The sequence below is a fragment of the Colletotrichum destructivum genome, chromosome 9, assembly GCF_034447905.1.
Source record: "Colletotrichum destructivum chromosome 9, complete sequence".
Lineage (NCBI taxonomy): Eukaryota > Fungi > Ascomycota > Sordariomycetes > Glomerellales > Glomerellaceae > Colletotrichum > Colletotrichum destructivum.
Genome location: NC_085904.1, coordinates 1132232 through 1155892, shown reverse-complemented (window position 1 = coordinate 1155892; position 23661 = coordinate 1132232). Strand labels below are relative to the sequence as shown.

General features: G+C 53.7%; 8 protein-coding genes across 8 annotated transcripts; 4 read left to right on the top strand and 4 right to left on the bottom strand.

Moving 5' to 3' along the window:
• Positions 1-794: 794 nt before the first annotated feature.
• Positions 795-1482, bottom strand: CDEST_13473 (uncharacterized protein; the record flags this gene model as incomplete). The annotated part of the gene is made up of 2 exons (XM_062929629.1): positions 795-1114; positions 1192-1482. The coding sequence occupies 2 exons, from the start codon at positions 1480-1482 to the stop codon at positions 1061-1063; spliced, it is 345 nt and encodes a 114-aa protein (XP_062785680.1). The 3' UTR covers positions 795-1060.
• A 582-nt stretch (positions 1483-2064) lies between these two features.
• On the top strand, positions 2065-4269 carry CDEST_13472 (Putative major facilitator superfamily, MFS transporter superfamily). The gene is made up of 4 exons (XM_062929628.1): positions 2065-2402; positions 2477-3325; positions 3411-3649; positions 3737-4269. The coding sequence occupies exons 1-4, from the start codon at positions 2200-2202 to the stop codon at positions 4054-4056; spliced, it is 1611 nt and encodes a 536-aa protein (XP_062785679.1). The 5' UTR covers positions 2065-2199; the 3' UTR covers positions 4057-4269.
• A 525-nt stretch (positions 4270-4794) lies between these two features.
• CDEST_13471 (Putative zn(2)Cys(6) fungal-type DNA-binding domain-containing protein) lies at positions 4795-5610 on the bottom strand. The gene has a single exon (XM_062929627.1). The coding sequence runs from the start codon at positions 5600-5602 to the stop codon at positions 4796-4798; it is 807 nt and encodes a 268-aa protein (XP_062785678.1). The 5' UTR covers positions 5603-5610; the 3' UTR covers position 4795.
• Positions 5611-10960: 5350 nt separating this feature from the next.
• On the top strand, positions 10961-13783 carry CDEST_13470 (uncharacterized protein). The gene is made up of 4 exons (XM_062929626.1): positions 10961-11224; positions 11295-11666; positions 11740-12005; positions 12076-13783. Exons 1-4 carry the CDS (start codon positions 11193-11195, stop codon positions 13011-13013), a joined length of 1608 nt encoding a protein of 535 aa, XP_062785677.1. The 5' UTR covers positions 10961-11192; the 3' UTR covers positions 13014-13783.
• Positions 13784-14186: 403 nt separating this feature from the next.
• Positions 14187-15667, bottom strand: CDEST_13469 (Putative O-methyltransferase COMT-type, winged helix-like DNA-binding domain superfamily; the record flags this gene model as incomplete). Its single annotated transcript, XM_062929625.1, has 3 exons — positions 14187-14831; positions 14914-15423; positions 15506-15667. The coding sequence occupies 3 exons, from the start codon at positions 15665-15667 to the stop codon at positions 14187-14189; spliced, it is 1317 nt and encodes a 438-aa protein (XP_062785676.1).
• Positions 15668-17131: 1464 nt separating this feature from the next.
• On the top strand, positions 17132-18601 carry CDEST_13468 (Putative aflatoxin regulatory protein; the record flags this gene model as incomplete). Its single annotated transcript, XM_062929624.1, has 1 exon — positions 17132-18601. One exon carries the CDS (start codon positions 17132-17134, stop codon positions 18599-18601), a length of 1470 nt encoding a protein of 489 aa, XP_062785675.1.
• Positions 18602-19530: 929 nt separating this feature from the next.
• CDEST_13467 (Putative protein kinase) lies at positions 19531-20349 on the bottom strand (the record flags this gene model as incomplete). The annotated part of the gene is made up of 1 exon (XM_062929623.1): positions 19531-20349. One exon carries the CDS (start codon positions 20347-20349, stop codon positions 19531-19533), a length of 819 nt encoding a protein of 272 aa, XP_062785674.1.
• A 953-nt stretch (positions 20350-21302) lies between these two features.
• On the top strand, positions 21303-23019 carry CDEST_13466 (Putative cytochrome P450; the record flags this gene model as incomplete). Its single annotated transcript, XM_062929622.1, has 2 exons — positions 21303-21747; positions 21810-23019. 2 exons carry the CDS (start codon positions 21303-21305, stop codon positions 22886-22888), a joined length of 1524 nt encoding a protein of 507 aa, XP_062785673.1. The 3' UTR covers positions 22889-23019.
• Between the last annotated feature and the right edge of the window lie 642 nt (positions 23020-23661).

The following is a 23661-nucleotide window of genomic DNA, read 5'->3' as shown; positions in this document are numbered from 1 at the left end:
GCCGGTCCCACCTTTTACGCCCGTATGTGTGCGTACCCAAGAGCTTGGGTTTCCGCGCAGGTCCAGCCCGTGGCGGGCTGTACGGGCAAGCTGATTGAGTTCAATACACTGGGACTTTGAAAGAGAGACGAGTAGCTTTGTGAAACTTCCCTCGACAACCCTAGCCTCGATTGCAACATCCTTCCATTCTAACATCTCTAGAACCGAGTGCTTGGTTGATGTTGCAGTTGTTCCAATGCCTCCCACAATAAAGAAAGCAACTCAAGGCCACAAACCGTGTCAAGACACAGCCGATTGAGACCCGCGGTTAAAAAACGGTTTATGGTACTATGCTTATAGATGACAAGAAACCAGGGGAGAAACCTAGCATGGCTAACACCGATTTCCGTACGACCCACTCAGCTTCGTACAAAATTGCCCATATCAAGGCGAGCAGTTGCTGGCAGACTCGAGCTGAAGTCCCGGCGTTCACCAGCCACTTCCAGCCTGTGCAGCGCCACCCCCATCCTATCCTCCCGTCCCTTGCGGCTGGGTGTGGTGCCGGGCGTTGCGTTGACGTTAGTTGGCGGCCCTGCAGCCGTCGTGATTGGTCTGCTCCCAACGATTGCGCTTATCACTCGACATGGGGCGTGAGGAGGGCTTGCATGTCTTTTAATCATCGGTATTGATCAAGCTCGCGGGGCGGGGGGCCAATCGCAGGGGAGCTGTTGATCGATTCCGTGAATGAGGATATGCAAGATCTGTCGCTCGATGGCAAGGTTTTTTTTCTTACAAAAAAAAAAAAAAACCTCTTTGTGTGTCCGAGAGTTAACACGCTTTTGTAGCGACGCACCTGAAGAGGGATGGTGAGGTGGGCTTTGACGAAGAAACAGTGCTGAGCTGCGATAGCATCATCAAACCAGTCACTTGCCCTGTCTAGTCTCGCCGACGACGAGAGTTGCAATCGCTTAGACTAGACATGGCCAAGGGTCGGCTTCCATGCCCCAAATCACCAGGGAACGCCGCTCGCGGCCGAGCCACGAGGGCAAAGTCTAACTCTCCGTACGCGCCAAGATAAGCCCTAAGGCGGCTTGAAATGAGATGTGTAAACCCGTTGATTCATCGTACATGCGAGCTAGTTAGTGTTAGTACGGACAGAGAGCAAATCCGTCTCTTGAGGAGGGGGGGGGGGGGGGGGGGGGGGGGGCATACGACAGGAATGAAGCCATTTCCAAGCATAAGTGGTGTGAGAGCGAATTGGAGCGCCGTGTTGGATGGCGAATCAGGTCGGAAAACGATTCCCCGCAATAAAAGAAGACCAGCTGCACGACGTGCAACCGATTTTCTGCATCGAGTCAAGAAAAGACAGTTCCAGCGTCTCGGAAATCTGATTATCTTATCTGCCACCGGTATAGAAAACCTAGAATAGTCGTCGTCCTCTCCAACGGCAATGCCGGTTCGGCTCGGCTTGGGGGAGAGGGTTGAAGCATGGAGGGCGAGCATGGTTTGGTCATTGAGGAGGGAGAGATAAGAATCTGATGGGCTGGCCTGTTGCTTCTTTCTTATCTCTCTCTGCGGGTCCCCCCGGCATACTCCCGATGCTCCCCCCTCCCTCACCCTTCCCCTCCCCCCGGCCTTATCTATGGTCTGGGAACCACTCACCACGCGATGTAGCTAGAGTCGAAGACCGCCAGTGAGATGAGAGTACGAGATTATTTAATGACATTGCCTAACAAACTGGAACTTGGGGGAGGGGGGGCTAAGGGGCAGGGGTTATTTGGTGGTTGATAGTGGGAGTGGTTGACGCATGTCTCTTTCGCCATCGCAAAGCTTGTCTTTCCAAAGGTCTGGTCTATCTGATCAGGTTTCAGTGGTTTTCATGGCGAAGCGAGCATGCAGAGAGAACAGGATCTGCAGTACTCCAAGGGGGCGGAGGGTTGTCCTTGCATTGCAGATGTTTATCGACGACGCTTGCAAGATAGGGAGCGCCGAGGAGAGGGGGGAGGGGGGAAACAAATTTGATATATGGCAGGCTTCTCATCCCATTGATGTTCAACAGATGTGCTTTTGACGTGCGTTTGGCTCCCTAGGCGAAGTTTCCTGCTTTTTTGATACCCCTTATTCCTTCTTTTGTTTTTACTTTTACTGTTTCTTCTACGCTTAGTTCCGCTCACCTCAACTGGAGCATATCTACCCTTGCGGGAGAAGCGCTCGACCGCGATGGCCGACTCAATCACGGAAAAGGAGAAAATAGCCTTTCCATCGACTCCTGTGGATGACGGTGTCGGAAAGTCAACACAAGAAGTCATCCTCACAAAAGATGGCTTCAGCGTCCACCCTCAGCCCGTCCCTGGCGACGCCATGGACCCCCTTAACTGGTCGTTCTTCCAGAAGCACACTATTCTGGCCATCGTCATGGCATTGTATGTTGACATGGAGTCTCGAAGCAAGATGCCTGGACATGGAACAAATGCTAATCGCCCACTCACGTCCACAGGTACTTTATGTTCACCTACATCACGACGACGACGGTTCCCTCCTTTCCCGAGCTCCAGGATCAGTACTCCCTCACCCTTGAAATGGTAAACTGGACCGTCGCCATCCCGGCTCTTGGCCTCGCCATCGGTCCCCTCCTCTGGTCCTCACTGGCCGACATCATCGGCCGCCGCGCCATCTTCATCGCCGGAACCATAGTGGCCTTCGCCGCCACCATCGGCGCCGCCAAGGCCCCCTCGTACGGCGGGTACATGGCCGCCCGTTTCTTCCAGGGCCTGGGCGTGAGCCCCGCCGCCACCGTCGGCCTGGCCATCATCAACGACATGTTCTTCGAGCACGAGCGCGGGCAGAAGGTCGGCCTCTGGGTGCTGGCCATCGACCTCGGCCTGCTCACGGGCCCGCTGATCGGGGGGTTCGTGGACCTGGTCGACCACTACTGGATCCAGTGGCTGACGGCCATCTTCTTCGCCGTCATCCTGGCGGCCGAGCTGGCCTTCCTGCCCGAGACGCTGTACCCGCGGGACTACATGCTGTCCAGGACGAGCGGCGTCGTTGCCGTCCCCGCCATGGGGAGCGTCGTTGACGAGAAGACCATCGCCACGGGCAAGGCGACGCCGGACTCCCTGGGGGTTTTGAGGACCAAGAGGTTGGCCTTCTTGAACGTGAAGCCCGTGCCCGCGGTAAAACACCCGAAGGCGTGGGCCTCGATCGTCCGGTTCGGGAAGCTGTTCAAGTACCCCGTTGTCCCCATCGCGACAGGGGTCTATTGCTTCGGATGGTACTGGTGGGTGTTGTCCGTCATCACCATGATCCCCGTCGCATACGCGGATTACTCGCCGCAGACGCAGGGGTAAGTTGCGCTTTTTGCTTCCCGCTCTTTTAATTCCCAAGTCGGCGTAAAGGGGAAAAACGATTCTAACGAGGGCGACAAAAAGCCTCTTCTTTATCGGCCTGATCGTAGGCACGCTGGTTTCGGAAATCTTCTTCTCTGGCAAGCTGAGCGATTGGCTGGTGGTCAAGCTCGCGAAGCGCAACGATGGTATCAAGACGGCCGAGATGCGTCTGTGGCTAGCGTATCCCGCAGCCGTCTTGACGTCTATCGGCCTCATTATCTGGGGTGTTAGTATCGACAACGCGTACCATTGGATGGTCGGTCAAGTTGCTTTCGCGTTGTGTAAGGCCCCCCACCCCCCCTGAGAACCTATTACTCTCTCTCCTTGATTACCTTTTGCTTTGGACTTGCTGACTCGGTCGTCCACAGTCGGTGCTGGTATCCAAATGGGCAACACCGTCATCTGTTCCTACATCGTCGACGCATACCCTCTACAGAGCATGGCCGTCATCACCTTCTACGCCGTGCTGCTCAACCTCAGCGCCTTCATCGACCCCTTCTTCATCGCGCCCTGGGTCACGAATGTGGGCTACACGTGGACGTTTGCGGGGCATGGCATCATCACCATCTTCTTCTGCATTCCGGCTTTGGCACTTCTGCATCTCTACGGCGGGAAGATGAGGCAAAAGGCTGGTGAACCCGAGTGGGTGAACCCGGAGTACGACCACGATATCATGAGGGAGTCTTAAACATGGAGGTGCTATGTTAGCTGGCGTTTCACTACAATGCAACGATCACGGTTTGAAAGTGGCGTGCCATTCCCTGGTACACAAAGGGGATGATCCCCGCGTCATGACACAGCAAAGTCATGTCACAAAAAAGTCATGCCAACTGAGTTCAGGTATGCATAGACTTTGTAAGTTAAACCAGGTTACTGGAAGATAATTACGTTTTGAGCCAACAAGCGGCACTGTGACAAGGTTGGCATCTCTTCCCGCGAAAAGAGATGCGACTGACTGATCTCTCTCGTGGGCTGCTGTCCACAAACAAACTTCGCCGGCAAACGTCACCATTTCGTGGGAGGCAAATGACGTGAGCCTCTGACGAAATTCTTCAGAGTTTGACACCTGTCTTTCCAAGGTCTTTTCCCGCACGTTCGGATGAGTTGTGATACTGCGGGTTGGAGAAATCCAGGCTATATGGGACACAATAAAACGAGGGGATCAGAATGGCCCGTAACAGTTTTATTTGGAAGAATATCAAGACAACCACAACTCCAATAGTCCCTAGCAGGCAACCCCGTCTCTCTTGTTTCAGTACCACTTTTTGCAGTTCTCACTCAAGGGGATTGTTTGCAGCAACATGTTGAAGTTTACTCTTGCGGTTGGGAGATGGTTGAAATCACTCCCAATTCCTGTTGTTTGTTTCTGTCAAAAGGATTTCCTGATCGCTTCTATGAGAAAAAAGAAGAAAAAAAAAAAAAAAGCCTCATAAGCCATGATAACTCCTGGGTGTTCTTTCCGAATCCATGTTGCATTTCCCGTTTCCAAACGGCTCGAGATGGCCTGTCAATCCAGACTCGTAGGCTCCGAGTTGTTCTTTTCCCGGCATCATCGTCGTCGAGTAGGACATTAGCGACTCTTGTAGCGAATCCGGAAAGCATGGATTCATCGATTGGACGTGCTGGTGACCTATCCAAGCCCGAATGTCTTGGTTCAGCAGTGAATGCTGCAGATCAGGATGCGACGGGAAGTTGGTGTTGACATGGTGGAAACTGTCGATTCCGTGATTCCTCCCGTCGTGGAAATCGAGGGCGGTTGAGTCGTACGTTGGCGACCAGCCGTTCTCTGCGTCTAAGAGAGTGCTCAAGAGGGTCTCCGAATCCCACGAACAGTTGTCGAAATACCCCATCATCCTGTCTTCCATCCCTTCGCCTGTTGATGGGGATGGCGTTCGGCTGTCGGACGAAACGGATGCGGTCGCGTGAATAGGCCAAGTGGTGCTGCCAGGAGTTGATGAATCGCGCGGGCTGGAAGTATAGAACGAGAGGTTTTTCCCGCCTTTGTCTAGTCGGATTTTCCAGTCTGCACCCTGAAGTTTGTTCGGAGTCTTGGGCGGCCTCCCGGCTTTTCGGACTTGGCTGTAAACACAACCTTGGCCGCGTCGTACGCAGCGGTTACACGATGGCTTCATCTGGTCGCACTTCAACTTTGACCGGGTACAGAGGTCACAGGAGTTCCTCAGCCTCCTCGTCTTAGTATCGGTGCTATAGGCAACGGGCGAGACCGAATCCATGATTGCAATGTTTCCAAGGTCGTTTGATACCCGGCCGTATCCGAGGGAGGCCACGGCACGTTAAATAAGAAACAGCCAAAGTACCTGATTTGCGAGTGCAAGGGGGGACTGGATTTCGGTTGGACGTTACAGGCATAGAGGGGGGGGGCGGACTTCCTCCTTCGGACACAGCACCGGAGGGTTTTGATTGAGTCAAGTCGACAAGTCATCTGACCAGCATCATATACCTAGCATGCTGGATAACTTAAAATCACGAAAGAAAACTCTATGAAGCCGATGGGACCAAGTGGTGGAACAACGGCGTTGAAAATGGCAAAATAACCCCCCTGCCCAGGTTTCAGCTTTGATGGATTAACCAGACTCGGTCTCGCCACTTACCCGAAGCTCTTCTTCAAAGTCAAGAGTCGGCAGTCTGTCACTGTAGCGGCATCTCAACATCTTAACCGTAAATCGGTCTTGGTACATGCCTAAAGCTCTTTTTCAAACCAACTCGGAATTTCGTCATTCAAGCAGCATCTCAACGCCTCAGACGAACACAAAAACCGTGTTAAGTGAAGGCGGGAACCCCTGGAATGTGCCGCCGGGGCTTGCACGACTCAGCAGACATTGTGAGCTCGGAGGACAGACGAGCTCGATTCTGAGGGCCTACGTTTCACAGTGACCCCTTACCATCTCAGATGTAGAAACCAGATTTGGTAGCGGTGGGATGTCGAGACACCGGCTGAACTCTGAACTGTGACTAGGGACAACCAACGATGTAAGGTTCCCGCTGATGCTTCCCTTCCCGAAGAACGTTCAGTTGGGGCTACAGCCGCCGGCCCAGGTAACTCTCAACTGTGGGTTGGCATTCTGTTTTGTACGGCTCGCCTCCTTTGGGGGTTTCGTAAAAGTATGAGGAGATTGAACTTACTCGCGCGGAAGCTTCCGTCTACTATAGCTTCATTTGAAAGTTTCATAGCTTAGCCTACAAAGCTTTCCCGGAGGTAAGACGGTTATTGGTCAATGCTGCAAGACCAACCCAGCCAGGTTAATAGCCGATAATTGCCAACCTGAAGGATGCTAATCTCCGAGGCGTTGCAGTCACAGTGTCGCGCTGATTATTTTTGCCCAGTTCCATGTATTCGTTTGGTTGCATTCAAGTCCACCTGAGGCTCGGCACTCAGTGATACAGAGCTCAGCCCATCAAGCCCGATTGTCGTGGCTAGAAAGTATGGATGTTGGTCTCACAGTTGACGTGCGTGTGCGGAAGTTGGTTTCCGCAAAATGAGGCAGCAGGCCAATTAACGTCCTATGACGTCCAGGGAAGGGAGAGACGAAGGACACTGGGTTTGTCCGAAGAGAAGCATGGCCCCACAGCGTAGAGTAGAGCCTAATTCGTACTCGGTGTTTCGGTTGGAGACCTGGGTCACCGGCCGAAGGCCACAAACTTATTGAGCTCCGCTTGCACGAATAATGAGTCATTCTAGTAGCAAGTATCAAGTTACAACAGCTAAGTAGGGCCTGGTGCTAGCATCGGGCTGCTTGCTGCGGTTTTGTTTTGAAATGGGCAACTCATCTTGAATGCTGGAAACAGTTTCGTTCCACACTAGTTGAACCAGCGTTTTGGAATACCAGCCAAGTAGACTGGGGGGTCCATCAAGAGCCGTCTCCCTACAAGGGCCTGTACCGGGTCATTGCAGCTTGGGCCGACGTGCGAGCAAGAGCATACCCCGGTACATGCGACGTCGTGTATTTTTTTCATGCGAGAAAATACGGGCCAGGAGTAGTCCGCGCCGACGTGATGTTTTCTTCTACAGATGCTTTGGCTTCGAAGGATCTAAACAAAGCATTGATTGACATTCACCCTTGCTATGGTGAGACAATCGTGTGGAAAGACGAGGTGAATAGCTTTCTGCGGAAGACGCCGATTCTATGTTGCCTCATGCATGATGATGTGGCCTCGGTGGAATTCGTCTCCTCTCTGCAAAGCTTGATTGACGGTGGGGATGCCTGGTTTCTGCGAGGCAGGCGTTACCGCCTAAATTCTCGGAGAGACTTCAGCAATAGACACACGACACATGAGTTGCTATTTCCTCAGAGCAACAAGCCACGTTGACCTTACAATGCTTGTCACCGGGTTCCGATTTGCCAGTGGTTTTCTGCTTTAGCAACTCAACTTCTGGAGGTCGGCGGAGAGTCTACAGTACCTCCTCATAAAAACCTGTTTTCTGGCCCTTGAGAGATGGCCGTTTCGCCGAGACTCACCAAAGCTGCCTTGCCGAAGAGTTTGCACTGCGAACTTGTCGATTCCAGTTGTTCCACTGCTGAGGTCAAGCGGGGCGTGGCTTGGGACACGAGAGGACTTCTTCTGCTGTATGATTGACTAAACTTGGCTAGTAGAGTTGGTTTTAGATCAACTTCCCGCTGTTTTCTATTGAAACCTGGTGTTCACTGCTTCAAGAAAAATGATAGAACGTTTTGGACCAAGTTCGGTAGAAGTACTCGAGACTAGCAACGGCCACGCTTGCATCCAATTAGTTGACACATAAGAAAATGAGCAGAAGAAAATGCACCCTAGCTTTTGTTTTATTTCAAAATAAGTCACAAGATAGTGAATGACCATTCATTTTACAAGATCGTATGCTCCTTACATTGTGTCTGCCTCAAACGCTAGGGGTCGTTCTTTGCTCTCTACATCACGTCTTGTTCGAATCCCAAGGGTCCTAGTGTCCCAAGGGTCCTAGTATTCAAAAAGCATTATCCAAAGCCCTCTCCAAAAACACAAATTCCAAGAATGCTGTCCAGAGCCAAATTGTACCTACCAAGAGGCACAATCGTCGTCAGCTAGGTGTATTATGTAGTCGCGTCTCCGCCCCTGCATATTGGGGACATGTGTGGGTTTCGCCCCCAATAGAAGCAGCCGAATGGAAAGGGCCGCCGCAGATCTCCCCGCATTCTCCACGCCGGATCCCGCGGACTGGGTTTTCCCGCCACTAGCGGGTTTGCCGGGATGGGACTGGCGGATATTGTCGACTCGCCGGCCCCACGCTGGCGGGATTCGGGATTGGGCCGGTTTACATAACACAGCGTCGTGGGCCTTTCTTCTTCTTTCTTCGTTCGAACGGTCTGATTAAAGATTCTTGCTCGCTGCACAGCTCTTGGGTCCTTGTTTTTGAATGGCCTCAACCTGCGGTTTTCTTTTTGGAGTACTCCAGCTGTGTGGTGACCGCAGCTCTCTTCAACCACGATGCATCTTTCATCCGCCTCTTGGAGAGGCTTGGCTCCTTGTACATGAGAAAAACTCTCTACTTTACGACCAAGATACCCTCCGTTCCGATTGTCATTGGCTGAGGTACTAAAATGCTGTTGGCATTCAGTGCGGAGGCTCAATTCAACGAAGTGTCTTCCATGCTCCCGGGAGCCGAGCACTCACGTATAACCCTAAGCGCAGGGCAACCAGCAACTATGGAATCAAATTTTGGCCGACGACCATGGTGGTGAACCACAGAATAATTGACTACCAGTGTACGATCAAGAATGTGGTCAAGACGGCGGTCAATCGTCTCCCTTGTGGATGTACAGATGCCAGATCCTAGACATCAGCGTTAATGACAAGATCGGATTGTCAAATGTGGAAGAAAGCGCGGCATCGATAACAAGCCGTGGAAGATCGAGGTTTTGATTTGCTACCGTTCTCCAAACGAACGAACCAGACTGTTCCAAGACTCAACGAGCCTGCCAAAGAGGGTTTGCCGCGAGTTTGTACGAGAGGGGGATACGTCTTATGAAAGATGAGTCCCAGTACCTGTACCGGCAGATTCATTAGCAATCATACGCAGAAATACTTGAAGGTGTGTTCAGTTACTACTTGCGCCGAGTTGCTCGTTTGGAGAAAGAAGGATTGAACAAGGCTGACTAGTAACCCGTGCTTGTAGTGCGAAAAGGAAGAGCCGAAAACTCGACCCAGAACCGTGGGGGATCTGGAAGCCGTTCAAAATAATGGCTCTCTCAATCGAAGAGAAGGATGATTGGGAGTCCTCCCTTGATCTGGGAAGAGTTCAAGTATTGTTCTGGCCTGGGTAGGACTACTCCCGACAATTCCGCTACGATGCGACAAGAGAGCGGTCTGGGGCAGACGTGTTGGTGTGAAGGAACGACATGACAGCCAAAAGGACAAGCCCATGGTGGCCGGAGATATGCAACCTTTGATGTTGGGTTATGTATCAAGGACGCGATCGCATCTCAAGCCAACTCGGGCCATGCTGTCGAGCGCCGTGGCTGCAAGAGGAAACATAGGCCACCATTCTGGCCGGGTCTGCTCCATGATGCAACCTCTTTCGTTTTCAGCACGGAGTGAGGGTAACATTGAAAACTTACCAGAGGAAGAGAGAGAAGGAGAGACGGCTTCATGTGGATGTTCCCGAGTGGCAAACAAAGACAATGGACGAGGGGGCTGCGGGAGGTCCCGTCTGGGGAGGGGCAGAGCCTAGAGGAACTCGGCCCTTCGGAAACGACGGAGGCAGGTCATCCAATGTTTCTCTGCACAAGAGCCCAAACCATCCAAGCAACTCACCTGATTTGGATGGACAGCCGGCGTATTCTCAGTCGAACTCCAGCTGAGCTCAAAGCTTGCATGCAGCCAACTCGCCGATAGAGTGCTGGGAGACAGGAACGATCGACGGACATTTCGGACGGACAAGGGGGTTTCAGTCGCGCGGCGCAACCCTCCCATACGGGAATGGAAGCCCAGTTCGAGGCTCGAAGAAGGGAAGCCGCCCTCGTTTCGACCGTTCTATCAAAAGTGGACTGAGGTCACCAGCAGGCTTGATTGGACGGAGGGACGGGGTACGCACCAACTTCTCGATGGAGGTGCATTCACTAATACCGTTTTCCATCGACACGAACCAACAAAAAGCCACGGGGCCTCGACCCGGAGAGTTATGCAGGCGCGGCCGGTATTGGAGGCATGGAGAGCGTCGCATCGAACCAAAAAAGACGCGCTTCAGGATCCGCAGGAGGACGAACATTGAGGAGGAGAGACGAGGCCGGAGCAGCTCGACACCGGGGCAAGAGAATCGTTCGGCTCGTCGCTCCGCAAACCCATCACGGACCCACCGGGTCACTAACTAAATCTGGCTAGCGTAAAATACCAGACGGACAAAACATGCGGAGAGGACCCGCATTTGAGGGGCGTCGAACCTAACCGAGCCAGTGAGAGCCCCGGACGTCGTTCCGAGAAAGCGGGGAAGAAGCGCACTCCCGACCAGTTGCTGTAGCCAGGAAGGAAGGAGGTACATGCACCGAACGGAAAGGCAAGAGCAGCAGCAGCAGCAGGTGGCAGGTGACTTGCGCTTGCGTTTGTTTCTTTATTAATTTTTCCTTTATTTTCTTTTTCTTTTTTTCCTCCGGGGGGGTTCCATCACCTCATCCCGGACCGTCGACGTCTCCTCGCGCGCGCACATCAGATCAGAGGCCAGACGACATAGCCTTAGGAGGCCACACGAGGTGACAGCACGGCCTCAACGATACAAAAAGACGTCAAGTACCGCCGCCGGTTGCAGTCGAGACTGCGGGTTGCCAGTCTCTTTTCAACGGAAATAACCCAACAACAATGAGGTACTCAACTGCCTGTTCGGCATGTCGGTAAGGCCATCATCATCCGAATTCCTCTGTCTACCGTGAAGTGACAGCCCCGCTCACGCCTACATGACAGCGCGCGACGGCGCAAGTGCGAGGTGCCCGTCGGCGGCGGCCAGTGCACGTACTGCGCGACGCAGAACATCGCCTGCTCCCGCGCCGGCTCCATCATCCAACCCAAGGCCACGCCCATCAGTCCCGTCTCAGCGACGAGTATGACGCCAAAGACGCCCACCGTCACCGAGATCATGATCGCCACCCCGCCCGGAATCACGCCCTCGGCCGCCGTCGCCGACAAGGCCCTCTGCTTCGAGCTCGTGGAGCTGTACTTCAAGTACATCCACGACCAGCTCCATTCTCTCTTCCACAGGCCCAGCTTCATGCTGGATCTCCACGAAGGCACCGCTCCGCTGGTGCTAGTGTACGGCATGATGGCCTTGTCAGCAAGGTCAGAGAGTGACTTGAACTGCAGTGGCAGGGCATTCGATTTTCATTCACCCGACCCGACTAACACGTCCCAGGTTCTCCTCGAACCCCATTTTCAACGGAATCTCCCCCATCTCAAGAGGGGAGCTCTTCGCAAACGAGGGAAACCTGCTGCTTAACCTGCGGGACGTATCTCTTACCAGCATCCAAGCCTGTGTTCTCCTCGGCGCATACTCCATTGTCGAGGGCGAGGCCGGCGCCGAGACCGTCTTCTACTCGGCGGCGTGCAGGATAGCCAATTACCAGGATCTGCCCAACCTGCCGACCCCTGACCCGCTGCAGCGGGAGATTCACATCAGAGGTAGTTCTATATAAATGGGACCCCTAGGGGCAGATGATGAAGGGACAAAGCCGCTGACGCTCGCTCGCAGTGTACTGGTCGCTCTGCATGATTGATGTTTGGTCCTCCACCGGCGTCAACCTCCCGCGCCTCATGAACCGCCGGATGGACGTCCCGCTACCCATGAACGAATCGACGTTTCTCAACATGACGCGCGCCACCAACAACCACTTCGACTTCATCCTATCCCCCAATCGGGAGGACTCGCTGATCGCCCAGATGATCAAGCTGAACAGCATCCTGATGAGGGTCAATGACGCCATCAAGAGCCTCACGTCGGATGTCGACGTCACCAACATCGACGAGACCGTATCGCAGCTGTCGCAGGAGCTGGAGGCCTGGGAGGTCGAGCTGCCCCCGAGCCTCCGCGACACACCGAGCAACCTGCACTCCTTCGCCTCCCAGGGCCTGGGCCGCATCTTCATCGCCGTGCACACGGGCCACTACCACTACAGCCAGCTGCTCTACTACCAGTACCTCGACGAGGTCCAGCGCTTCCCCACGTCGCCGACGGCCCAGATGTTCGCCCGCAAGTGCAAGGAGAACGCCATCTCCATGTCGCGCATCATCGACCTCGCCAACACGACGCCCGGCTGCGACGCCAAGTTCAACATGCTCGGGCACATCATCGTCATCACGTCGTCCATCTTCATCCACACGCTGCTCTTCGAGACGGACGAGGCCGAGATCGCCAACGCCCGCGCCACCCTCGAGCGCCACTTCAACACCCTCGTCGCCCTGCGCGTCTACTGGCCCGCCCTCGAGGTCTGCTTCGCCCGCCTGAGGACCTTCCACGAGCTGTGCCGCAAGAGCATGAACACGAGCTACCGGATGGACCGCTGGATGCTCCGGTTCCTGACCGAGTTCGCGCGGCCGATTGACGAGAAGGAGCGGGATGAAGACGGGCTCATGGACCTCGACCGCTGGAGCGTGGGTAACATCGGCATCAGCCCGGAGAACTGGGCGTGATGAGGCGAGCAGTTTCGTCCATGTGGTGTGATGCCCACCCCACTAATAGGCGACAAAATTGGTCAGAGGACCTCGTGATACCCAGATGGCAGTGCGTCTCGTTACAGACCTCGAGCCGCAGCCATCGCCCGCGCAAGAGGACACGGTTACAGTGAACTACATTCTCGGCATCACGTAGCGGCGAGAGAAAGACCAAAGTCTTCAGGTGACACACACCCTCGAGTTGCCTTAACCGCGCCGCCACCTTCATACCTGAACTGGGATTCTTTCGGATCCAACCGGTGAAGGGATATTGACAGCCCCAGTCGAAGGATTGGCAAGCCCTAACGACTGACAGGGTTGGGCCGTAGATTTCAGGGCCTGCCCGACGGCGCCGAAAACGAGATCTACGCCGGTACGACAGTCGAAGAGCTGGAGCAGTGTGCACTGGAGGTGTTGGATTGGCAGTCTACTTAATCTTCTAGGCTTCTGAATCTGCCTTTCGCGTCCGGGGTTCAAAGCCAACACTGTAGAAACTTGACGGACTCCTCCCCGTGTTTACAAACACATAGTTCGTAACCGCGGAGACGTCTTTCTTGTCATTGCGCTGGTCTTTTGTGACTTTCCAGTTGCGCATGGAGTTGAGGTGTCACTGAAGCACACCCACAACCAGCATATACATGTATATATACACACATACGCCTGAGGTATAACCGACTCGGGATCCATGAACCAAAGCAAAGCGAGCAATTGCTCGTGTTGGCCCTACGCATCTTATTCCTTTCAAAGACCACCACATAAGACCCGGGTCTCACCTCTGGACTCGGCGCCGAGTCTCGGGGCTCGGACTCGGGGAACACGCAAACAACAGCTTCGGAAAGCTTGCCTAATTACACGTTGACTACATGGAGGGGGCGGGTAGCTTGTTATTCCGGTCTTTGAGCGTGAAGACGCGTGACTGTCTGAGTAAGAATGTTTTGAGCGCGTTAGATCTAGCTAGTTATGTTCGCGGGATCTGATTTGACTAGCACGTCGAGACATGGGCTTGAAGAAGCCCCTACGGATGCCTTTCAGCAACACCTGACCATGATAGGCGGAAATCCGCTCGAGGGCAGCCTGCAAGAGGATTACATATAACCGTAGGAGGACTATTTTCTCCCCGAGTGGTGCGGCTTCTACAAAATTCGACCTTGGCTATCCTATAGATGTAGTCTCATTGCGCACAGAAACTCGATATGATTCATGTCCCCACGGAAATGGCCCTGAACTCGAAAGACTCCGGGACCGCAACACAAAGGCAACCGACGAATGGCTCGCCGACGAAAGCTGTTTGACCACCGTAACCCTGTCCGAGCCCTCGCGGGCAAACTCCAAAAGCGCCCTGAGCCGCTTCACGTCAAAGACGACGTCGTGTCCCGCCTGGAGCAGCAGCAGGTCGTTCAACCGAGCCCGAGCCGCCGCCGGCCCGTCCGGGGAGCCGTCGCCGCCGCTACGCTCCGGGACGACGTCTGCGATGAGTATCACGGTGGCCGTCTCGTTGGTGCGTAGCATGTCGAAGTGGGCGCGGAGCTCGGCCACGCAGACCTCGGCGTGTGCGCCGGAGGACGCGTAGAAGAAAGGGTCGGGGACGTGGAGCAGGTAGACCGCGGCGTTGGTCTCGTTTTGCGTCGTCCCGTGAGCACGGTTTTGGATCTCAAGCCAACCTGAGGTTTCGAATCGTCGTGACGAGCACGCTGACTCGGTCTTCTGCTTGGTGCCTTCGTGCATCTGGACCACGAAATGAAGGGATGGGTTGCGACAGCGGAGAGATTTCGCGATCGCCGTCGAAGTGGAGTTTACCTGCCTCGTCATCTCGTCAGTCATCACGGCCATCTTCATTCTTGTGATGAGGAACTCCAGCGAGTCACCAGATTGCACTCACGTCGACTACGGTCTGTCCAAGTTCCTCAAGGTTCACGGAGGAAAGCATTTCAAGCACGGCACTCGTTCTGTTGACTGATGTCAACCGTCGAAAGGTGATAGCTCTGCGATGGAGCTTGTGATCTCTCTCGCACGCGGACGCCAGGGAAAGCGAGGAGTCCGTGGCGATCCTGAACGGATTGGCATCTTCCTGGTGATGTTGCATCTTTCGTCGAGTGGCGTCTGCCATGCGCAACGAGGTAGGGACCACAGTCTCAGCAGTGAACCGTACGGCATCCAAGTATGAAGGCTTCTTGTATATCTGGGCCGACAGGGGAGTGTGTGCCACGTGACCGGGCTGGGGCTCGCAGAGGATACCGACTGTCGCGGCCATCCGAACGATCCGCCGGATCTGCGACGGAGGCACGCCGGCCAGGTCGGCCAGGTCGTTGTAGGCCAGGGTATCCGTCAACGGGACGTACGCCAGGATCTGAAACTTGCCGAGCCACTGGAGACATGCCAGCAGTTGTGTCTGTGAGTGGTCAGTCACATTCTCTCCTTGAGGGTGGCTCCCAATCTCGTCGTTCCGAAATCTGGACATCCCCATGCCTTACCTGTCTGACCAGACCCTGAAGCAGTTCAGAAGCGGACTTTGGAAATGGAATAGGGCCTAGAGTCGTGGCCGAAGTAGAAGCTAAGGGACACGTCTCCGAAAGGGTTGATAGTCCGAAAGCCACAACTGTATCCTCATGGCTCCCGTGTTCTTGCGAAGCCATATCCGGTCAGACGAACGGGCGACGGCGCGGTACTTCTTTCGTCTAAAGAGTATCTCGAAGATTTTCTATGCCAATGACACAGAACGACTCGAAGGGAGGACTTGTTATAGTTAACTAAGCTCGCTCATCGACGTTGATGGGTGAGTGACCATCCATGCAAGTTGGGAACTGACAAGCCCCCCCGTGGCAACGTGGCTGCCGACCTGTTCTGAGAGGCGGGGTCAATCCGCGCCCCCTTACAACGCATCACCCCTGAAAGATAGTCTTTTGCTCATTAGGACTTTCGTTCCTCATCCCTGTGCCATTTGATTGACAGTTGGTAGTGAGTCTCGAGTCTTGGAGATACACGGTGCCACATCACAGTAGACCGCCATTTTCAGTGCCCTATGTACGGGAAGCACAGCTCTACCAGGAGAATCATCGGGACACTGGGTCCGGTCCGGTGCCGCGGGTCCAGAGTGCAGGGTGCAACAGGATTCTTCAAGTTGCAGTTACACGCGCACAAACATCTCCTGCTTGCCAGCATGAACCTCGTCACACCGCACCGCGGAACAGAGAGACGAGACTGCATGTCGTAATTTCGCGTTTACCAGCCAGCATATCCTGAACCCCTCTCCCTGATTGCAGAATTGCAATGTTTGCGGAAACATATCAAGATGACAATGTATGCCGCTGGATCTTGTTGGCTGATGAATCCCTGCGTGATGAGCAAACTTGCCGTTGGCGCTAGTGTTGTTGCGTGTACGTCCAAGTAACTATGCAAAATCCCGCAGTAACCTTGACAAGAGTCTAGGCCAGTAAGGTAAGGGAGAGCCTACGTTTCTCCTCCGATACGTCAGCAACACGAAACACGATTCTTCGTCCAGTCGAGATCTGGCTGGAGCCAAGACGATGTGAGTGAGAGAGAATGCGGGTGGATACAACTCTCCAGCAGCTCCAATCCTTCTGCTCTCTTTCTACGCTAGCCTTACGTGGACGTTTGTCTGAACTTCCGAAGACAGGGTTTTTCGGACTGAAAGAGAGGAACCGACAGGGAGATGAAAAGAAACAGGGAGCTGGATGGAGCCAAGAACCAACAGCGAAGCGAAATGACCGATCGAGGTGATAGATGAGCAGATGATTGCTCCACAGTCAAGGGACCGCAAAGAGATCTGTCTGCAAGCCAGAAACGCCACTTTATCCATGTTTTCAATGAAAAGGCAAGCCGAGGACGGGGCAACGCGGAGGGCGTTGCTCGAATGTCACACCAACCAAGAGTTCGTGCGGCCTATGGCCTGCGGGTGTAATACTTATCTGCGTCCGATTCGTGTGAGCTCGCATCGACACACTTCACCCTGACGTTACCAAGAGAGATCGTATTCTGACCGCTAGAAGCCAGCCCAAACGCAACCGTCGCAAAAAAAGAAACTGAAGAAACAATTTTTCCTACTGTACCTTCTTATCCACATACCTCTTGTGTCTACAATGGCCCCTGGATCCCGGAGTGACTACGCCGGGCATGAGACCAAACTGCGCAACAGCTGCGACACCTGTGCGACGGCCAAGATCAAGTGCACGCAGCAGAAGCCGGCGTGCGCTTATTGCGTCAAGAGACTGAAGACCTGCGTCTACGGTGCCTCTAAGCGCGTCCGTCGAACGCAGCGTTCCCACAAGCAACAACACCAACAGCAACACACGCTCGATGTGGGCCGCTCGCCGAAGCCGACTGCGGCAGCGACAACGACGACGGCCTGGCCACAAGGGGCCAAGAGGGCGGCGTCATTCCCACCTCCAGACACAGTGTTCGAGGCGGAGATAGCATCGTCACAGCACGCATTTGCCTTCACAGCTCCTCCTATGACCGGCCATCAAGACTGGCCCGACTTCTTGACGGCTCTCATTTCCCCAAGCATCACGTCGTCGTCGTCCTCCGCAGAGCACTTTACCTCGTCCGAGCTGGAGAGTGTGGGCGTTTCTCTTGAATCATTCACATACGTCGAGGACTCGACCTTCAGCTCCTTGACGCCGCTCTCGAGACTCTCTGGCGACCACAGACCTATTCGAACAAGAGGCCAAGCTTTCAGCCATGGAAGCTCTAGTGTCGACTCTGCTGCAAGCACAAAAGACGTCAGGCTCGGTTTGCTGACTGAGAACCACGGCAGCTCCGCGGCCGAGACGAGTTTCTTCCTGCCGAGTCCTTGGACCGACGCAGGAGCGGCCCCGTCGAACTCTCTCGGCACCCCTGACGGCCACGTGCGACCTCAAAGTGGACCGGGTCCTCCTCGATGCCACTGCTTCGCGCGCATGCTCCAGTTCATGGCCCAGCTCTCGACGGACCCGTCTCAGGCGTGGTCCGCCGCACCCGATGACGGCGACCCTCACCGCCCGGCCAACCTCGGTATCATCGACGGCCGGATCGCGAAAATGAGCGACAGCATCAGCAAGGTCATACAGTGCCCCTGCTCCAGGGACAGCGAGATGATCGTCCTCCTCTCTCTCGTCATCTTCAAGATACAAGTCTGCTACGTCGACGCTGTGAGCGCCGCCACGTGTGACAATGCGGGTGGCGGCGGACCCGGGTCTGTCGTCTCGTGCTTCCCGTGGAAAGACACAACAAATAATCGCGACGAAGACGACGGGGAAGAAGACTCCGATGAGGAAGACCAGCACCGCGTCTTCGTCCAGCACATCCTCTCTAGGCTGGCGGGTCTGCGGGCCCTCATCACCCGGCTCTCCAAGCGTCTGGCCGAGTTCGAGTCCGAGTCTTTCCCGGGCGCGAGCCGCTGGCCGACGCTACCTCAGGGCCCTTCATACTACTCTGTAGTCGAGGGCAGGATCAAGATCATGCCGTTCTCTGCGTCTTCGTTGGGTGGTTTGTCCTCGGATCTGCAAAAGCGACTGAGCGGCATGTCGCAAGCGATCTCGGGAAAGCTCCAGGAGCTTCAGGAGGGATGAAAACAACGAGAAACGAAAAGAAGGGCAGGTAATGAATTGAACAATCACGGTGAAAACACCAAGCTGCCTTACCTCACTCGCATGCAAGCCTTGATGCAGCAATCAAATGATGCCTCAAGTGAAGCGTTGCACGCACACTGGCATGATAGGGGCCAGGCAAGTGAAGATGCAACTGCTACGCCAGCTTCAGGATTCTGGTAATTACCAAAATTGACAGTGATTATAGAGTTTGTACTCGCCACAGACTACACCTTCTCTCCCACCAAAGTGACGTAATGGTGCCTGCAAGATGACTACTTGGTTTACTTGATCGCCTTACAATGGGGTTAAACGTCAACCTTTCTTAATCATCCCAGTTGTCCGCTGTCTTTGTTTGTTCTGGATCACATGTACCTGCTGCCAACAACCGCCAAAAGATGCTGTTTCTTTTCTATCTTCTTCATGGCTGTGAGCTGGTTGTAACAGTGGGGGTAAAACGAACTAGAGCTGTACAAACATTGGGACCCATAGAGTACAGTCTGGGGAATGTGTCACTTCCTCTTGGAAACATGCTCTGATTTTCTGGATATGGCACGAAGACTACAAACCATCTGCCGAGGCATTTCGAGATGAGGTTTTCCACTATCCAGAGCCAAACTTGTATGTAAGCAAGTGGATTCTCCGGACGTCCTATGATTCGCACTGCTGTGAGCCAGCATTAGGTCCACATTTTGGTTGCAAATAAGCAACTGCAGCCCTTAATGAATGTTTAAGGCAGACCCCATAGCAGCATCTGGCGTCACAAACATTGAGAATGTGTGCAGAAGAGGAGCATATGCCCATGAATGCACAGTGGAAAGACACCTGTGGCTGCTAAGACGTCCCGTTGAAGTCCGCCAAATACTTCTGGCCCTAACCTTATGGGCTCTGAACGAGCCCCGCTGAGGCTTTTACACAGTCTCAATCCTCTGTTCGACGTTCAAGAGAGGAACCAGCCTGTCCACCGACTCAAAATCCTGGGACCAACAGCCTCGGATTAGATCCGCATGAGGTATGTCAGCCAAGTCGGGGAATTCTTGGTTGCTATACATCTTCTGAACATCTTCACTCTGAAACTCCTCAAACGGAGGTTTGCCCGTCATAATGCAGTATATCGTTGAACCTAGAATGAAGAGGTCGGCTTTGACTGTCGCGGTCCACTGCAAAGAGCGGCCCAGTGTGGGGGCTGCGTATCGAGTGCCGGGGCTGATCTCAGTGCGAGAGCCGTCGACGGAGGAGCCAGAAAAGTCGATGATTTTAAGACGAAGACGGTTATCCAGGAGGAAATTGTGTGGCCCAATATCGCAATGAATAACACCCGAGCTGTGCAGTAATTGTGCGCACTCAACAGCTTCAGTTGCCCATTTTTTGCGCTGTTCCAGAGGCACGTCCGCGTAGGACTCGAGATAGTCTTTGAGCGTTCCGTCGGGCATATCTTCCAGGGTCAAGGTGTGTTCGTCTGGATCCCAGGCCATCTTTTTCACTAAACAAGGATGTTCACCAAGACGATCGTATATCTCGGCCTCTGTAGCGATCTCGCGGCGTCGCTGTTGGGCACGGTCGCCGCCGGACCAGGCTGTCTTGATGATGATACCATTGGGTAAGTGTTCAACGTAGGATGTTGAGCCGATGGCGACAAACTCGCCCTTTTGGTTCCAAGATAGAACCTCATCGTCGTGACCATGTTGCGTACGGGAAGCCGAATGCGGCCTTGGAGGGGTATTGAACATTGCAGGGCACATACCTCTGGGGGTGATGGTTGAGCTAACAATACCTCAGGTGGAAGAAGGAGGTTTGAAAGATCTTCGGCGGGTGTGATGTCTTTAGGGGGGAGGGGGGCACGTTTCGGTTGGAGGCGGTGAAGCAATATTGATTGCCCTGCGGAAGAGAGTGTTCCAACACTCGCCTGTGCTGAGCCTGGACATGCAACGTTCTCTGTTGATGGACGAGATCCCCTTAGTGTCACCGGGGGGGGGGGGGGGGGGGGGGGGGGGGGTCTAGAGATTTCACAATCTCTGCTCTTAGGACGTGGCAGATTCTGTCGACCCATACCTACATTTGCGTAACAAGGCTTGGCACTGCTTGGCCAGATGTTGGGTCTCCATAAAAAAAAAGAAAGAGAAAAAAGCCTCACATGTAGGGGTATCACAAGTCTGGATGCTGGACGCTGGAGAGGACTGCTAGCGAAAACTGAAAGCAAAAGCGCGTGCTGACGTTATCCGGGGTTGCTGCGCGGAATTATTTCTATCTACCTTAGTATAAGGTACGGATACATCCGCCCACAGAGGGTCAGAAAAGCACAAAGAAACCTTGAAGCATGGCACTAACAGGGGCATATCCTTGCGCAGAGTCCCAAGTTTGTTTTGCATTCATGATGAGTCATGATGCATCAGTCGCACATCTTTTCCTTATGTTTCTTGGATCATGATGGGAATGATCATCTCCAACCGAAAGACGAACGCGTTTGACTATGAGTGAAGCTTGACCTTTATGGGCCCCGACTAACGGGCTGAGTCAATCGGCGAAAAGCCACTACTTTTTTAATTTTAAACGAACTTAACCAGCTGTTACTGTCTGTCTGCTGTAATACCCTGTGACTATAAGTGATGCCATTGTTTTGTTCCATGAGCTTGAATCTCACCATCTCTATTCTCATCGTTTCTTACACTCTGTTACCCACACCATGGCACTCAACATCTTCGAGTCGCTGTTGGGACTCTCTGGCTCTTCAAATCTGGCTATCTTGCTCTCTGCTGCAGTCGCTCTACTTGTTATCTTATTTTTCCACTGGTTGAACAACGATACCATCCCCATCATCAACAAGTACACGGGCGACATCTTTTCGAAAAAGGCTCACAGCGAATACCTCACCAACAGCGAGAAGCTCATCAGCGACGGCGTTGCCAGGTATGACGGCCCGTTCAGAGTCATCACTACCCTGGGGTCCAGAGTGATTCTCCCGGCCAAACTCGCCAATTGGGTCAAGAACTGCAAGGACCTCGACCATGTCCAGCTCGTCGCCGACGAGTACTTTGCAGGTTATCCCGGTTTCGACGGAAACGGCGCTGTCGTCAACCCCAATCGAATACTGATCGAGGTTACAAAGACAAAACTCAACCAGAGCTCCCGTAAGAAGCCAAGATTTGGGAATGATGACTCGAGAACCTGCTGCTCACTACTTCCATCATAGAATGCGAACTCTTTCATCAGCACCTTTCCGAGTTGCTTGAGCAGGAGTGGGTTGACAAGAACGACAACTGGCGGCCTGTTCCGTGGGGTCAAGATGTCGCACGCTACGTCGGCCGCATGTCAAGCGCAGTCTTCGTCGGTCCAGACTTGGCTCGCGACCCGGAATGGCAGGCTCTTATCCTGAGCTACACCGTCAACTTGTTCAACGGAGTGCGAGCCCTGCGTACCTGGCCTGCCTTCACGCGGAGCTTCATTCACTGGGTTTTACCCGAGTGCATTACCTGCCGGAAGCAACTAGTGCTCGCTCGCGGGTTGTTGCAGCCGATCATGGACAAACGCCGCCGGACCGCTTCCGAGCTGAAGGCCGCTGGCCAGGATCCGCCATCGTACAACGACACAATCGCTTGGGTTGAAGAAGTCGCTGCCGGTCGGCCGTACGACCCAGCCGCGACGCAGCTCGGGTTGGCAATCGCTGCCATGCACACCACCACGGAGTTGCTGAAGCAGACCCTAGTGGATATCTGCTCCCATCCGGAGCTCATACAGCCCCTCCGCGATGAAGCTGAAGCCGCAGTAGGACAGCACGGCTGGACAACTGCTGGCTTATTCCAGATGCAACTGATGGACAGCGTCGTCAAGGAAACCCAGCGGATGAAGCCTGGATCGTTGGTCAACCTGGAACGGAAGGCGACAAAAGATGTGGCCACGCCCGACGGCACGGTTCTGCCCCGAGGGACCAACGTTGCCGTCGACACGGCAGGGATGTGGGATCCGGAAATCTTCAAGGACCCCGGGAAATATGACGGATATCGGTTCTACAACCTTCGTAAGGATGGCGGACCTGCCAGCAACACCGCCCAGCTGGTTTCTGTCAACAGCGACTTCATCGCTTTTGGGCTCGGTCGGTCAGTTTGTCCTGGGAGGTTCATGGTTGCCAACGAGATCAAAGTCGCGCTTGCGACGATCCTGATGCAATACGATGTGCGGCTGGCGGACGGCCAAGCCCCGCAAGTGGTACACTACGGGTTCGAGATGTTATCGGATCCGACCACGGTGCTGGAGGTCAGGAAAAGGGTTTGATCACGGGGTCGGGGATTCACATGCTCAGCCTCGTTGTGCCTTTGAATCGAGACATGGATGGCTTAGAAACTGTTAGAAGCACCACAGCACAATAAGCATAGATAAGAAGGGGAACTGAGTTTGATAACGGGTTTTGCCCTGCTTTTGCCTGCTAGAAAGACTCAGCTAGTAAATCTGCAGCGGTTTTACTAAGGAGTGGGAAGCCTACAAAGAGCGCAGCATGCTGCTACGTAATTCACTGTAACCTATTCCACATCAGCGGCTACAGAGCGTCAAGTTATTAGCCATTTTTGATACGTCACCAAGTACACGTCGCCTTTATCAGCAGTCCTACAAAACTTTCAGAATCAGAAAAACTCTGCAGAAAATTAACTATACCTTGAATAGACTGCATAATCTTTACATGTAGTAAACCTTGAGGCTTATTAAACACATCTCTTACATAACAAGGACACTTGGTCTACCGCTCATTTCCTGTTCTCATCAGCTAGATATAGGTATAGTGATTATAAAGTAAGAGCGACTTAAATTCTAGGGTAAACTGCCAAGGTCCCTGGAAGTGGAGATAAAGTCATCTCGTGGTCAAGAGAATAGTCTGATAATCCCGCATGCACCGACCTCACCTAAAAGAAGCAATCTCATACCTCTCATTCACGTCATTCTTCCGAACCTTTACCCGATTCCTCAATCTTAAACCAGACACATTATTTGCTTGCTGTATCATGCTTTCGATCCCACTGTTATCTTCAAGGGTGGTCTTCTAGATAACGTCT

Bases quoted from the DNA above. Each gene is read 5' to 3' on its own strand.
- CDEST_13472 (XM_062929628.1), top strand. From the start codon at position 2,200: ATGGCCGACTCAATCACGGAAAAGGAGAAAATAGCCTTTCCATCGACT. The intron at 3,326-3,410 runs GTAAGTTGCGCT...GGCGACAAAAAG, and splicing joins TACTCGCCGCAGACGCAGGG to CCTCTTCTTTATCGGCCTGA. The intron at 3,650-3,736 runs GTAAGGCCCCCC...GGTCGTCCACAG, and splicing joins TCAAGTTGCTTTCGCGTTGT to TCGGTGCTGGTATCCAAATG.
- CDEST_13471 (XM_062929627.1), bottom strand. From the start codon at position 5,602: ATGGATTCGGTCTCGCCCGTTGCCTATAGCACCGATACTAAGACGAGG.
- CDEST_13470 (XM_062929626.1), top strand. From the start codon at position 11,193: ATGAGGTACTCAACTGCCTGTTCGGCATGTCG. The intron at 11,225-11,294 runs GTAAGGCCATCA...CCTACATGACAG, and splicing joins ACTGCCTGTTCGGCATGTCG to CGCGCGACGGCGCAAGTGCG. The intron at 11,667-11,739 runs GTCAGAGAGTGA...AACACGTCCCAG, and splicing joins ATGATGGCCTTGTCAGCAAG to GTTCTCCTCGAACCCCATTT.